This window comes from Cucurbita pepo, chromosome LG07, assembly GCF_002806865.2.
Source record: "Cucurbita pepo subsp. pepo cultivar mu-cu-16 chromosome LG07, ASM280686v2, whole genome shotgun sequence".
Classification (NCBI taxonomy): Eukaryota; Viridiplantae; Streptophyta; class Magnoliopsida; order Cucurbitales; family Cucurbitaceae; genus Cucurbita; species Cucurbita pepo.
Genome location: NC_036644.1, coordinates 3,523,544 through 3,539,382, shown reverse-complemented (window position 1 = coordinate 3,539,382; position 15,839 = coordinate 3,523,544). Strand labels below are relative to the sequence as shown.

The window sequence follows — 15,839 nt, the reverse complement described above, 5'->3', positions numbered from 1 at the left end:
TGGAAGGAGAAAGAAGGATGCGAATCTTCAATTACAAAACCCGGAAGCATAAATCTGTAATGTTTCTTCTTCGCCACTGTTGATTAAGAACACAAAAAAATTCATTCTGGGTTCTTAAAATTGTCATTTTCTGGCAACTGTTCATCTCGTTATCTAATAAAAGCTTAATTATTGTCCTTTTCCATCTGTTTCTCCGGTGGATCTATTTTCATTTCCAATTTTATTGTTACTCTGTTTTTCAATTTGTTTCAAATCAAACCAACAACACAACCTAGTACTCCTAAACCCAAAATCATCTACATGTTTTTTTTTTAACTCCTTAAATCCTCTGTTTTTGTTTTTTGTTTGTTTTTTTTTTTTTTTTGGTGGTTTTTCCCTTTTCTTTATTTTCTCTCTCATGGAGGGAATCAAAGGGAAGCCGCGTTGAGCTGTTACCATCCCTTTTTACTGATTTCCATTTCTCTCTCTCTCTCTCTCTCACGCTTCTAGCCCTGTTCTTATTTATGTTCATACATCTCCCTCTCTCTTCTTTTATAACTCTGTATTCTATTTCAGCTGTAATCTTCCTTCCATTTTTCATTTTACCCATGAGGCCAAAATCTCTGTTTTTTGCCGTTTTCAACGTTTGAGAGTTGAAATCCGTGTGTGTTTGTGTGGAGAATTTGAGGGTTTGTCGGAGATTTCTGTTTTTTGAACTGGGTTTGAGGCATTGGCTATAGAAATGGCTAATTGGTGGAGAAAAGAGAGCCATAAAGGAACCCCTGTTGTTGTAAAGATGGAGAATCCCAACTGGTCAATGGTTGAACTTCAAGGCCCTTCCGATGATGACTTCATTATCGCCGCCGAGTCGCCGCCGGGTAGAATCAGAGAGAAAGGACGAGGAAAAAACGCCAAGCAACTCACTTGGGTTCTTCTTCTTAAAGCTCATAAGGCTGCCGGTTGTTTAACTTCCATTGGCTCTGCATTGGTTAACATCGGCGCTGCTGTTAAACGCCGTGTTGCTTCCGGTAAAACCGATGCCGACCTCGACAACGACAATGACAACGCCGACAGCGGCGTGAGGGAAAACCCAACTGTCAAAACCAGGTTTTATTTGTTTATTAAGATTTTCCTTTGGGTGTCGGTGGGTCTGTTAGGGTTTGAAGTGGCGGCGTATTACAAGGGCTGGCATTTTAGCGCACCCCATCTTGAATTGAACTACTTTTGGGCATACCCATTTGGGGTTAAGGATGTTTTTGATTGGATTTACTCGAAATGGGTTGTGATTCGTGTGGATTATGTTGCTCCTCCTCTCCAGTTTTTGGCCAATGTTTGTATAGTGTTGTTCCTCATTCAAACTCTGGATAGGTTGATTCTTTGTTTGGGTTGTTTCTGGATCCGCTTCAAGAAAATCAAACCGGTTCCTAATGCTTCGGCGTTCGATCTTGAATCTGGAGAGACTGGTTACTTCCCTATGGTTCTTGTTCAGATCCCAATGTGCAATGAAAAAGAGGTAAATTTGTAGGTTTAGCTCATTTCTGATGCATAAAATCCTCTGTTTTTGGTGATTCTTTCTGGTTTTGATTGTTTCATTTGTTCATTATAGGTTTATCAGCAATCAATTGCTGCTGTATGCAACTTAGACTGGCCAAAAGACAAGTTACTGATTCAGGTTCTCGACGACTCGGATGATCCAATCACCGTATTGCTGATCCAAGAGGAGGTTCGTAAATGGCAGCAACTCAACGCCAACATCGTGTACCGACATAGGGTGATTCGAGAGGGGTATAAGGCAGGCAATCTCAAGTCTGCCATGAGTTGCAGCTATGTCAAAGACTATGAATTTGTTGCTATCTTTGATGCTGATTTTCAACCTGCCTCTGATTTCCTTAAAAGAACACTTCCTCATTTTAAGGTAATCTGGTTGTTGTTATCATGTTTGGAAGGTTGGAGTGATTGTAATGTTTTGTTGATGATTGGAACTTCAGGATAACGAGGAACTTGGACTCGTTCAAGCGCGGTGGTCGTTCGTTAACAAGGACGAGAACTTGTTAACCCGATTGCAGAACATTAACTTAGCCTTCCATTTCGAGGTGGAGCAACAGGTTAATGGAGTTTTTCTTAATTTCTTTGGATTCAATGGCACGGCTGGTGTTTGGAGGATTAAGGCTCTTGAAGAAGCCGGTGGATGGCTGGAAAGAACCACGGTTGAGGACATGGACATTGCGGTTCGTGCTCATCTTCATGGCTGGAAATTCATATTCCTCAACGATGTAGAGGTATCGTATCTCGTCGGTAACATCAGCTGAACTTTTGTTTGCGATTTGATGTTGATTTGTTACTGTTTTGTTCAGTGCCAATGTGAATTACCCGAATCGTATGAAGCGTATAGAAAACAACAGCACCGATGGCATTCTGGACCGATGCAATTGTTTCGTCTTTGTTTGCCTGATATCGTTCGATCAAAGGTATGCGATTCGATTCGATCGATACGTCTTTGTCATGCGCCATGCTTCAATCATCTCACATTGTGTTCTGTTTCTCCAAATACAGATTGGCATATGGAAGAAATTCAACTTGATCTTCCTGTTCTTTCTGCTACGAAAGCTGATATTACCGTTTTATTCATTTACACTTTTCTGCATTATTCTTCCGATGACGATGTTCGTTCCCGAAGCCGTGTTACCTGCGTGGGTCGTATGTTACATTCCAGCCACCATGTCTTTTCTCAACATTCTTCCAGCACCAAAGTTCTTCCCTTTCATTGTCCCTTACCTCCTTTTCGAGAACACAATGTCGGTAACAAAGTTCAACGCAATGGTTTCGGGACTTTTTCAACTCGGCAGTGCATACGAATGGGTCGTTACGAAGAAATCAGGTCGATCCTCCGAGGGTGATCTCGTCTCGATGGTCGGGAAAAAAGAGTTGAACACTGAAAAGAGTGCATCAGCTACCAACCTTGAGGAGATTGAGTTAATACAAAAACAGGACAAGAATTTGTCGAAGAAGAAGCATAATAGAATATACATGAAGGAACTAGCATTGGCTTTCCTTCTTCTAACAGCCTCAGCTAGAAGCCTTCTCTCAGCTCAAGGGATTCATTTCTACTTCTTGATGTTTCAAGGAATATCCTTTCTCCTCGTCGGTCTCGACTTGATCGGCGAGCAGGTTGTTTGAAACAAAAACTCGGAAACCGATGACATCTAAGTTCCAAAATACACGGAGTTGAAAACTACGTACGTCTGTTGGCAACAATGTTCCATTTTCGAATACTGAATTGGTCGACTAAGAAGAAACATTGTAGTACAGAGAGAACAGCAGAGAAATGGTGATGGTGTGGAAGATATAAGCAAGATTCTTTTCTGATATTCCTTTTGTTTGGGAGGCAATTCTTTACAAGAACATTGGAGGATTCAAACATGAACAGATAGAGAATAGTAGCAGTCTGTGTTCTTTCTTTGTCTCCTTGTTTGGTTCTAAATGTTCTGTTTTCTTCCCTTTGTTAATAAAATTCCTGTGAATGCCATTAGTTCTGTCATTATCAATGTTGGCTCAATGTTTCTCAAACGTTTGAAGATTTTCCTTGTTCATCATGAACGATTGGTTTTGTTCTTATCTAACATTAACACCCACAAAACGTTAGCCCAAGAAAAAAAGCTCAAAGATGACAATATCTACTAGCGCTGGATTTGGGCTATTACAAATGACATCAGAGTCGGGCAATGAGAGGTATGCCAACGAGGACGCTGGGTGTCATGATCTTGACATGCTCACGACTAGCCTTAAGGGGAATTAAGCTCCATATATATTTTTCGCCCTGGCTTTGTGGCTTCAGACCTTAGGCGAGGTTTGTCTTCGCCAATCAAACATCGCTTGTGCAGAATCCAAGCTTGTTCAACCACACACGCCGCTTACGCGTGCATGTTCAATCGTTTGCGGCACATCCAACTTGCCTCTACACTAGGCCAAGTTATTCGGCTCGACTTTGTCTCTGCTCAGGGTCAAGGTCCCNGTTAACAAGGACGAGAACTTGTTAACCCGATTGCAGAACATTAACTTAGCCTTCCATTTCGAGGTGGAGCAACAGGTTAATGGAGTTTTTCTTAATTTCTTTGGATTCAATGGCACGGCTGGTGTTTGGAGGATTAAGGCTCTTGAAGAAGCCGGTGGATGGCTGGAAAGAACCACGGTTGAGGACATGGACATTGCGGTTCGTGCTCATCTTCATGGCTGGAAATTCATATTCCTCAACGATGTAGAGGTATCGTATCTCGTCGGTAACATCAGCTGAACTTTTGTTTGCGATTTGATGTTGATTTGTTACTGTTTTGTTCAGTGCCAATGTGAATTACCCGAATCGTATGAAGCGTATAGAAAACAACAGCACCGATGGCATTCTGGACCGATGCAATTGTTTCGTCTTTGTTTGCCTGATATCGTTCGATCAAAGGTATGCGATTCGATTCGATCGATACGTCTTTGTCATGCGCCATGCTTCAATCATCTCACATTGTGTTCTGTTTCTCCAAATACAGATTGGCATATGGAAGAAATTCAACTTGATCTTCCTGTTCTTTCTGCTACGAAAGCTGATATTACCGTTTTATTCATTTACACTTTTCTGCATTATTCTTCCGATGACGATGTTCGTTCCCGAAGCCGTGTTACCTGCGTGGGTCGTATGTTACATTCCAGCCACCATGTCTTTTCTCAACATTCTTCCAGCACCAAAGTTCTTCCCTTTCATTGTCCCTTACCTCCTTTTCGAGAACACAATGTCGGTAACAAAGTTCAACGCAATGGTTTCGGGACTTTTTCAACTCGGCAGTGCATACGAATGGGTCGTTACGAAGAAATCAGGTCGATCCTCCGAGGGTGATCTCGTCTCGATGGTCGGGAAAAAAGAGTTGAACACTGAAAAGAGTGCATCAGCTACCAACCTTGAGGAGATTGAGTTAATACAAAAACAGGACAAGAATTTGTCGAAGAAGAAGCATAATAGAATATACATGAAGGAACTAGCATTGGCTTTCCTTCTTCTAACAGCCTCAGCTAGAAGCCTTCTCTCAGCTCAAGGGATTCATTTCTACTTCTTGATGTTTCAAGGAATATCCTTTCTCCTCGTCGGTCTCGACTTGATCGGCGAGCAGGTTGTTTGAAACAAAAACTCGGAAACCGATGACATCTAAGTTCCAAAATACACGGAGTTGAAAACTACGTACGTCTGTTGGCAACAATGTTCCATTTTCGAATACTGAATTGGTCGACTAAGAAGAAACATTGTAGTACAGAGAGAACAGCAGAGAAATGGTGATGGTGTGGAAGATATAAGCAAGATTCTTTTCTGATATTCCTTTTGTTTGGGAGGCAATTCTTTACAAGAACATTGGAGGATTCAAACATGAACAGATAGAGAATAGTAGCAGTCTGTGTTCTTTCTTTGTCTCCTTGTTTGGTTCTAAATGTTCTGTTTTCTTCCCTTTGTTAATAAAATTCCTGTGAATGCCATTAGTTCTGTCATTATCAATGTTGGCTCAATGTTTCTCAAACGTTTGAAGATTTTCCTTGTTCATCATGAACGATTGGTTTTGTTCTTATCTAACATTAACACCCACAAAACGTTAGCCCAAGAAAAAAAGCTCAAAGATGACAATATCTACTAGCGCTGGATTTGGGCTATTACAAATGACATCAGAGTCGGGCAATGAGAGGTATGCCAACGAGGACGCTGGGTGTCATGATCTTGACATGCTCACGACTAGCCTTAAGGGGAATTAAGCTCCATATATATTTTTCGCCCTGGCTTTGTGGCTTCAGACCTTAGGCGAGGTTTGTCTTCGCCAATCAAACATCGCTTGTGCAGAATCCAAGCTTGTTCAACCACACACGCCGCTTACGCGTGCATGTTCAATCGTTTGCGGCACATCCAACTTGCCTCTACACTAGGCCAAGTTATTCGGCTCGACTTTGTCTCTGCTCAGGGTCAAGGTCCCTCAATGCAACGTCGCATCTCATCTTGTCATCTCGATCCCCATCGACATGGTCCATGTCTTGACGCCATCCTGAGCTGCCCGATNCCATTTCGAGGTGGAGCAACAGGTTAATGGAGTTTTTCTTAATTTCTTTGGATTCAATGGCACGGCTGGTGTTTGGAGGATTAAGGCTCTTGAAGAAGCCGGTGGATGGCTGGAAAGAACCACGGTTGAGGACATGGACATTGCGGTTCGTGCTCATCTTCATGGCTGGAAATTCATATTCCTCAACGATGTAGAGGTATCGTATCTCGTCGGTAACATCAGCTGAACTTTTGTTTGCGATTTGATGTTGATTTGTTACTGTTTTGTTCAGTGCCAATGTGAATTACCCGAATCGTATGAAGCGTATAGAAAACAACAGCACCGATGGCATTCTGGACCGATGCAATTGTTTCGTCTTTGTTTGCCTGATATCGTTCGATCAAAGGTATGCGATTCGATTCGATCGATACGTCTTTGTCATGCGCCATGCTTCAATCATCTCACATTGTGTTCTGTTTCTCCAAATACAGATTGGCATATGGAAGAAATTCAACTTGATCTTCCTGTTCTTTCTGCTACGAAAGCTGATATTACCGTTTTATTCATTTACACTTTTCTGCATTATTCTTCCGATGACGATGTTCGTTCCCGAAGCCGTGTTACCTGCGTGGGTCGTATGTTACATTCCAGCCACCATGTCTTTTCTCAACATTCTTCCAGCACCAAAGTTCTTCCCTTTCATTGTCCCTTACCTCCTTTTCGAGAACACAATGTCGGTAACAAAGTTCAACGCAATGGTTTCGGGACTTTTTCAACTCGGCAGTGCATACGAATGGGTCGTTACGAAGAAATCAGGTCGATCCTCCGAGGGTGATCTCGTCTCGATGGTCGGGAAAAAAGAGTTGAACACTGAAAAGAGTGCATCAGCTACCAACCTTGAGGAGATTGAGTTAATACAAAAACAGGACAAGAATTTGTCGAAGAAGAAGCATAATAGAATATACATGAAGGAACTAGCATTGGCTTTCCTTCTTCTAACAGCCTCAGCTAGAAGCCTTCTCTCAGCTCAAGGGATTCATTTCTACTTCTTGATGTTTCAAGGAATATCCTTTCTCCTCGTCGGTCTCGACTTGATCGGCGAGCAGGTTGTTTGAAACAAAAACTCGGAAACCGATGACATCTAAGTTCCAAAATACACGGAGTTGAAAACTACGTACGTCTGTTGGCAACAATGTTCCATTTTCGAATACTGAATTGGTCGACTAAGAAGAAACATTGTAGTACAGAGAGAACAGCAGAGAAATGGTGATGGTGTGGAAGATATAAGCAAGATTCTTTTCTGATATTCCTTTTGTTTGGGAGGCAATTCTTTACAAGAACATTGGAGGATTCAAACATGAACAGATAGAGAATAGTAGCAGTCTGTGTTCTTTCTTTGTCTCCTTGTTTGGTTCTAAATGTTCTGTTTTCTTCCCTTTGTTAATAAAATTCCTGTGAATGCCATTAGTTCTGTCATTATCAATGTTGGCTCAATGTTTCTCAAACGTTTGAAGATTTTCCTTGTTCATCATGAACGATTGGTTTTGTTCTTATCTAACATTAACACCCACAAAACGTTAGCCCAAGAAAAAAAGCTCAAAGATGACAATATCTACTAGCGCTGGATTTGGGCTATTACAAATGACATCAGAGTCGGGCAATGAGAGGTATGCCAACGAGGACGCTGGGTGTCATGATCTTGACATGCTCACGACTAGCCTTAAGGGGAATTAAGCTCCATATATATTTTTCGCCCTGGCTTTGTGGCTTCAGACCTTAGGCGAGGTTTGTCTTCGCCAATCAAACATCGCTTGTGCAGAATCCAAGCTTGTTCAACCACACACGCCGCTTACGCGTGCATGTTCAATCGTTTGCGGCACATCCAACTTGCCTCTACACTAGGCCAAGTTATTCGGCTCGACTTTGTCTCTGCTCAGGGTCAAGGTCCCTCAATGCAACGTCGCATCTCATCTTGTCATCTCGATCCCCATCGACATGGTCCATGTCTTGACGCCATCCTGAGCTGCCCGATACTGTCCTTAAAAAACCCATTTCAAAGGAAGTCGCCCGAGACACTCGTCTCGGCACGCTTGCCCACACTGTGACACACGTATGTGCCACAGGGCAGTTCACTTAGGCCACAGGGCCCAGGAGTGGTGGAGAGCTGCCCGATACTATCCTTAAAAAACCCATTTCAAAGCAAGTCGCCCGAGACACTCGTCTCGGCACGCTCGCCCATGCTATGACACACGTATGTGCCACATGGTAGTTCACTTAAGCCNAAATTCATATTCCTCAACGATGTAGAGGTATCGTATCTCGTCGGTAACATCAGCTGAACTTTTGTTTGCGATTTGATGTTGATTTGTTACTGTTTTGTTCAGTGCCAATGTGAATTACCCGAATCGTATGAAGCGTATAGAAAACAACAGCACCGATGGCATTCTGGACCGATGCAATTGTTTCGTCTTTGTTTGCCTGATATCGTTCGATCAAAGGTATGCGATTCGATTCGATCGATACGTCTTTGTCATGCGCCATGCTTCAATCATCTCACATTGTGTTCTGTTTCTCCAAATACAGATTGGCATATGGAAGAAATTCAACTTGATCTTCCTGTTCTTTCTGCTACGAAAGCTGATATTACCGTTTTATTCATTTACACTTTTCTGCATTATTCTTCCGATGACGATGTTCGTTCCCGAAGCCGTGTTACCTGCGTGGGTCGTATGTTACATTCCAGCCACCATGTCTTTTCTCAACATTCTTCCAGCACCAAAGTTCTTCCCTTTCATTGTCCCTTACCTCCTTTTCGAGAACACAATGTCGGTAACAAAGTTCAACGCAATGGTTTCGGGACTTTTTCAACTCGGCAGTGCATACGAATGGGTCGTTACGAAGAAATCAGGTCGATCCTCCGAGGGTGATCTCGTCTCGATGGTCGGGAAAAAAGAGTTGAACACTGAAAAGAGTGCATCAGCTACCAACCTTGAGGAGATTGAGTTAATACAAAAACAGGACAAGAATTTGTCGAAGAAGAAGCATAATAGAATATACATGAAGGAACTAGCATTGGCTTTCCTTCTTCTAACAGCCTCAGCTAGAAGCCTTCTCTCAGCTCAAGGGATTCATTTCTACTTCTTGATGTTTCAAGGAATATCCTTTCTCCTCGTCGGTCTCGACTTGATCGGCGAGCAGGTTGTTTGAAACAAAAACTCGGAAACCGATGACATCTAAGTTCCAAAATACACGGAGTTGAAAACTACGTACGTCTGTTGGCAACAATGTTCCATTTTCGAATACTGAATTGGTCGACTAAGAAGAAACATTGTAGTACAGAGAGAACAGCAGAGAAATGGTGATGGTGTGGAAGATATAAGCAAGATTCTTTTCTGATATTCCTTTTGTTTGGGAGGCAATTCTTTACAAGAACATTGGAGGATTCAAACATGAACAGATAGAGAATAGTAGCAGTCTGTGTTCTTTCTTTGTCTCCTTGTTTGGTTCTAAATGTTCTGTTTTCTTCCCTTTGTTAATAAAATTCCTGTGAATGCCATTAGTTCTGTCATTATCAATGTTGGCTCAATGTTTCTCAAACGTTTGAAGATTTTCCTTGTTCATCATGAACGATTGGTTTTGTTCTTATCTAACATTAACACCCACAAAACGTTAGCCCAAGAAAAAAAGCTCAAAGATGACAATATCTACTAGCGCTGGATTTGGGCTATTACAAATGACATCAGAGTCGGGCAATGAGAGGTATGCCAACGAGGACGCTGGGTGTCATGATCTTGACATGCTCACGACTAGCCTTAAGGGGAATTAAGCTCCATATATATTTTTCGCCCTGGCTTTGTGGCTTCAGACCTTAGGCGAGGTTTGTCTTCGCCAATCAAACATCGCTTGTGCAGAATCCAAGCTTGTTCAACCACACACGCCGCTTACGCGTGCATGTTCAATCGTTTGCGGCACATCCAACTTGCCTCTACACTAGGCCAAGTTATTCGGCTCGACTTTGTCTCTGCTCAGGGTCAAGGTCCCTCAATGCAACGTCGCATCTCATCTTGTCATCTCGATCCCCATCGACATGGTCCATGTCTTGACGCCATCCTGAGCTGCCCGATACTGTCCTTAAAAAACCCATTTCAAAGGAAGTCGCCCGAGACACTCGTCTCGGCACGCTTGCCCACACTGTGACACACGTATGTGCCACAGGGCAGTTCACTTAGGCCACAGGGCCCAGGAGTGGTGGAGAGCTGCCCGATACTATCCTTAAAAAACCCATTTCAAAGCAAGTCGCCCGAGACACTCGTCTCGGCACGCTCGCCCATGCTATGACACACGTATGTGCCACATGGTAGTTCACTTAAGCCACAGGGCCCAGGAGTGGTGGAGAGCTAACACCATGGTACCTCTTATAGTACATTTTGAGCTATTTTCAATCTTCCCGGCATAGACATGATTTTGGTGAATGGTCATATGTTATCGTGCAATGTCCGTCCGGTGTCTGATTGACACCAAACTTGGCGAGTATTCATATTTCAAATGGATGGACTTAACTCCAGAACTGCATGCCCAAATTCCCTCCAAAACTCTGACTTTCAAGGTTAAGGCCCGGGATCCTACCTGGCCCTTCAACAAGCTTATCTTTGCCCCTCTTGTCTATTCGATGTCTCTATCTTGCTTATGTCTCAACTTGTCTTCAATGCCTACTCCGTGTGGTGTGTTAGATGATGCACCGTTCTCCTTGGTCGCATCATGGCACTCATCTAGGCCCTCGCGTGGTTGGATGGGCTCCACTTGAGGGTCGTCGCTTCTATTGTCGCAACGTAAGAGTCACAACCTACTCTCTTCATAGTTAAGTTGTGACACTAGGCCATCAAGGGGGTGGATTGTGAGTTCCCACGTCGGTTGGAGAGGAGAACGAAACATTCTTTATAAGAGTGTAGAAACCTCTCCCCAGCAAACTCGTCTTAAAACTCTAAGGGAAAGTCCAGGAGAGAAAGTCTAAAAGGTTAATATTGACTACCAGTGGGTTTTGACTATTACAAATGATATCAGAGCCAGACACTAGGAGGTGTGTCATCAAAGACGCTAGGCTCCCAAGGAAGTGGATTGTGAGATCTCACATCGGTTGGAGAGCGGTGGAATAAAACATTGCTTATAAAGGTGTGGAAACCTCTCCGTAGCAAACGAGTTTTAAAACTTTTCGAGAAAGCCCAAAAGGAAAAGACAATAACGGTAGACTTCGACTGTTTCAAACCCTCAATACGACAACTCGTAATAGATTTGTTCCCCTCTTTTGGCTGTAAATTCCCTCGAAAAGCACCTAGTTGGGTTGGTGTGATTGATAGTCCAAAGAATGAGGGTGGGTGGCAACCCCTATGATGTTATGCATTCATTGTTGGGTGAAGAAGCAATTAAAAGGCCATAAATGGGTTATGCTCAATTATTTAAACCCTCTTCCATTATACTTCAAATAATGGTTTGGCCCCTTCAATTCAACCTCTTCAACTACTGAACCACCACTCACATGCAATATGGTTTCGGATCTCAATTGTGTCTATAGCATTGACAACTAATTTCATTTTCGAGTGAGTTTGGATGCATAGGACGTCTCTGTGTTCAATTTATGTACATGCATGCGTATCCACTAGACAAATACTGTTTTCTCGTAAATTTTAGGTTTGCATATGGGCTTGCATACTCTCACGAAGCTGAACCACAAAAAGAATAAAACTTAAATTCATATATAAGTACGTGGCCCGACAATTATACTTGGAGAAGTAATGCATGAGGTCCTACATAAAAATAAAAATAAAAAATAAAAATAAAAATCATGACGTACATACTTTACGAGGCTATCATACACATTCATATCATTTTGTCGAATTTTGTAGTACATTTTTTATTTATGGTGCCGCGTAAATCTTATCCATAGTTAGAATCATGGAACGACATAGATAAAATTGGGTCATATCATAACTCTGACTATCGATTTAGTGTGGTTGATATTGTATTTTGATAGAAAGTGACAATTAAGAAAGAAAAAGAAAGGGAAAAAGTAGATGAAAAGGACCTAAAGAGTGAGATTTTGAGATTAAAGGAAAAAAAAAAAGGAAAGGAGTCAATAAAGTTGCAATAAATAGAGAAGTTGACAAACTACTCGGGTTCCGAAGAGAAATGGACACGAGGTGGTGTGCCACAAAGGACTCCGAAGGGAGATAAATTGAGAATCTCACGTTGATTAGAGAAGGGGACGATTGCCAGTGAAAACGTTGAGGCTCGAAAGGAGGTGAATTGTGACATCCTAATATAATATCTAGTTGTCTTAGGTTGATACTGACCGATGATTGCAACTAAAAATACTCTTAAGATTGTCGGTAGAATTTCAACGGTGACATGAAAGGAAACAATACAACACACACACGGCAGCTTATTCTGAGACTTCGAAATCAAATCACAACGGTTGATGAACCTTCAAACATCATGGTCTGATTGTCTTTATATCCATCTCTTTCTTACCCTTTGTTTCAATTCTCCATTGCCAACCAAAAACAAGATCATAACCTTTTGCCATCCATGTCTGTAGTTTTGCAGCTGCATTTTGTGATCATCTAGCTATTGTTTCATCTGCACGTGAATGGATTCGTTAACGTTGTAGAAGGAAAGAACATGTTGTGTGTTTGAAGATCTTGAACTTACCTTGGAAAGGCTAGAAAGTTGCTGACATGTTCTTCTTGACATGGTTGGTATTGTTTCATGACGTTGAAACATAGTATGAGATGTTGTGTGAGATATGGTTGTTCTAGGATTGATTGCTGGAAGACTGTCACCTTTCGTACGAAGAATCCTTGACCGCGAAATGTTCGAGTTCTAAATCATTGTATATAGATCGGCATTGCTAAAACCGATCAAGTTCCGAAACATACATGATAGATGACCATTAATCAACTTACACTTGTTAGTAGAATTTTCTCGTCGGATTCTGGACAACATTGGCGAGTTTCATCGATAAAAACTGCATAGTAGGAAGCTAATAAGATTGAAAGAAAGAACGACCCTTATTTTACTTAACTAAGTCCCGTGCTCGTAGAAAGAGGAAGCCAAGGAAGCCAATCCCATGAAGGATGTTTTTTTCCTTTTTTTTTTATTTATTAGTATACCCTTTACATTTAACTCGGACAAAGAAGCAAAACTGCTTTATGAGATCTCACATTGGAGAGGAGAACATTGTGGAAACCTCTCCTTAGTAGACGTTTTTTAAAAACTTTAAGAGGAAGCTCGAAAGGAAAAGCCTAAAGAGGACAATATATGCTTGCGGTGAAATTGGGCAGTTACGAATGGTATCAAAGTTAGACACCGAGCGATGTGCAAGCAAGGAGGCTGAGCCCCAAAGAGGTGGATACGAGGTGGTGCGCCAGCAAGTACACTGGACTTTGAAGGGGGGTGGATTGAGGAGTCCCACATCGATTGGAGAAGGAAGCGAGTGTCAGCGAGAACGCTGAACCCCAAAGAGGGTGAATTGTGAGATCCTACATTAATTAGAGAGGAGAATGAAACATTTTTTTATAAGAGTGCGAAACCTCGATCGAAGTCGAAGTCGAAGTCGAAGTCGAAGTGATTGAACATAATTGAAATTAGCACCATATGGGTTTGGACAAGAGAGGTGGAATGAATATGAATGGATGTGGTGTGTGCAGCAGAGGTTAAGGTCATAACAGAAGAAGCGGCCCAATTCCAGCTACTTGGGCTCAAGAATTGTGCAAGCTTGGCAACGGTGGACAAGGGATAGTATATAGGGTCAGATCATAGAACCGTATGGTTATATCTCGTAAAACTATATAAAGTAAATTTAATCCTATATACCTTTCGACAGTGATTTGAAGATGTACTTTTTGCATTCTCTTTTACTTTACATACTTGAAGTCGTCAGTATAAAACCTCTAATCAATTTTTTTCTTTACATTTTTCTCTCTGGTTCTTTGTGTTCATCTATATTGAATGTGTGAAGTGTTGTATGATCGTAAAAACTGGTATCAGAGCTGTGAGATATTCACCACTATCTATGAAGATCATGAAAAACTCAAAGATTGGATCGAGAGGTTCGATAGATTTGATTTTAGTTTTTGGAAGATGTAGATCGAAGAGTGTCTATACTAGAAGATCTTCATGAATTCTTGTCTGGGTGAAGCTGAATTCCATGACCACGAAACAGTGAAACCTCAAGGATGGTTGACGCTGCACAGAAACGTTGCATTCAACATTATGAAAGAAAAGACAATGTCAGATATGTTGAAGGCGTTGTCGAATATGTATGAAAAACCATCGACAATGAACATATTTTAGGAGTCTTTTGTCTTCATTCCCATGCTTCTTAGGAAAATTTCTCCAAAGATTATCCTCGTAGACAAACACGAGTCCAGCATATTTTGTCTTCGCACATATACTAAGAATAATTTACAGGAAGTCACCGAACATAAAACTACTTCAAGTAAAGCACACTTAACTTTAAAGTTCTTATGACTGAGACACCAAAGAAGAATGTATACTTTGTTGATATAAGTAATAAATTTCAATTCTTTTACATCTTTTTTAGTCATCTTATCTTTAAAATCGCTCTCCTAATCCCGATTCATTCATGTAATGTTTGGGTATCCATCTTGAGTCGGGTGTCGTGTAATAAAAGTTGGGTTGGGTTGAATTTTTTAACTCAAATTATAAGTGTGGTGCATGGTCCATATTAGTCCAATTTACATAAAATAACTAGATAGGAACGACTCTTCAAGTTGTTACAAATCTACGACCAACCCACGTCTCGTCTCCACGGAAGAAACAAGAAACTTGAATTGAAACATGAAATAACTAGACATGAACGACTCCTTCACGTTCTTACAAATCTATGACCAACCCACGTCTCGTCTCCTCGGAAGAAACAAGAAACCTGAATTGAAACATGAAATAACTAGACATGAACGATCTCCTTCATGTTCTTACAAATCTATGACCAACCCACGTCTCGTCTCCTCAGAAGAAACAAGAAACCTCAATCGAAACATAAAATAACTAGACAGGAACGACTCCTTCACGTTCTTACAAATCTACGATCAACCCGTGTCTCGTCTCCTCGGAAGAAACAAGAAACCCGAATCAAAACATACAACCAAATTGATTGATTTATTTATTTATCCCAAAAACATAAAAATTAAAAGAAGAATAATAATATGGATGCGTATGAATGAGCAGAAAACAAACAAAGAAAAACGATGAATTTTTCCAGATGTCCTTTGCGTTGCAGTTTTGTATGGAGACAACTGCTACCTCTGAGGCAATAAATGTCTCAAATTTGGTTGTCTTTCTTCTCAACTTCACTCGCCATGTTGTGTAAACTTTAAATGAATATATAATAATGTTGAAGAACCCTAGGCACCCAGTCGATTATGACGTCTCATTCATCAAATTTGAACACGAAAGTTTCGAGAAAATTCCCCTCACCCATCGAACTCTCGGGTTTTGTGCGTACTAAACAAATTTTTTAGGTTAATATATTTTTTTTTTATGAATTAGAGTGTTCATCTGATTGGACCGGACTATTTTGAAGTATCTCAACTCAAATTATAAAAGTTGGGTTGGGTTGAACTTTTTAAAAATGGAAACTCTTTCCCTCGGGAAAGCATATTCAATGAATTTACTCTCCCTCACCCTATGGATTCTTGAACTGTAAACTAAGATCAATACTCCTCCTTCCTTATTCATGAGACAGAACTACTGAACTCGGGAAACACTATTCTTTCACTCTTTGAC

General features: G+C 41.3%; 2 protein-coding genes across 4 annotated transcripts; both read left to right on the top strand.

The window, feature by feature from the left end:
• The first annotated feature begins 361 nt into the window (after window positions 1-361).
• LOC111798572 (probable xyloglucan glycosyltransferase 12) lies at window positions 362-7,540 on the top strand. 3 transcript variants are annotated; one of them, XM_023681812.1, is made up of 6 exons: window positions 362-1,492; window positions 1,586-1,894; window positions 1,968-2,072; window positions 6,067-6,252; window positions 6,328-6,441; window positions 6,527-7,540. In XM_023681812.1, the coding sequence occupies exons 1-6, from the start codon at window positions 722-724 to the stop codon at window positions 7,148-7,150; spliced, it is 2,109 nt and encodes a 702-aa protein (XP_023537580.1). In that variant the 5' UTR covers window positions 362-721; the 3' UTR covers window positions 7,151-7,540. The 3 variants fall into 3 exon arrangements, with proteins under 3 accessions (XP_023537580.1, XP_023537581.1, XP_023537579.1); XM_023681813.1 differs by lacking the exons at window positions 6,067-6,252; window positions 6,328-6,441; window positions 6,527-7,540 and adding exons at window positions 4,001-4,240; window positions 4,316-4,429; window positions 4,515-5,528 and having other exon boundaries at window positions 1,968-2,018; XM_023681811.1 differs by lacking the exons at window positions 6,067-6,252; window positions 6,328-6,441; window positions 6,527-7,540 and adding exons at window positions 2,334-2,447; window positions 2,533-3,546 and having other exon boundaries at window positions 1,968-2,258.
• Window positions 7,541-8,323: 783 nt separating this feature from the next.
• Window positions 8,324-9,610, top strand: LOC111798225 (probable xyloglucan glycosyltransferase 1). Its single transcript, XM_023681251.1, has 3 exons — window positions 8,324-8,344; window positions 8,420-8,533; window positions 8,619-9,610. Exons 2-3 carry the CDS (start codon window positions 8,489-8,491, stop codon window positions 9,240-9,242), a joined length of 669 nt encoding a protein of 222 aa, XP_023537019.1. The 5' UTR covers window positions 8,324-8,344; window positions 8,420-8,488; the 3' UTR covers window positions 9,243-9,610.
• Window positions 9,611-15,839: the final 6,229 nt, after the last annotated feature.

Bases quoted from the DNA above. Each gene is read 5' to 3' on its own strand.
- LOC111798572 (XM_023681812.1), top strand. From the start codon at position 722: ATGGCTAATTGGTGGAGAAAAGAGAGCCATAAAGGAACCCCTGTTGTT. The intron at 6,253-6,327 runs GTATCGTATCTC...TGTTTTGTTCAG, and splicing joins TATTCCTCAACGATGTAGAG to TGCCAATGTGAATTACCCGA. The intron at 6,442-6,526 runs GTATGCGATTCG...CTCCAAATACAG, and splicing joins CTGATATCGTTCGATCAAAG to ATTGGCATATGGAAGAAATT.
- LOC111798225 (XM_023681251.1), top strand. From the start codon at position 8,489: ATGCAATTGTTTCGTCTTTGTTTGCCTGATATCGTTCGATCAAAG. The intron at 8,534-8,618 runs GTATGCGATTCG...CTCCAAATACAG, and splicing joins CTGATATCGTTCGATCAAAG to ATTGGCATATGGAAGAAATT.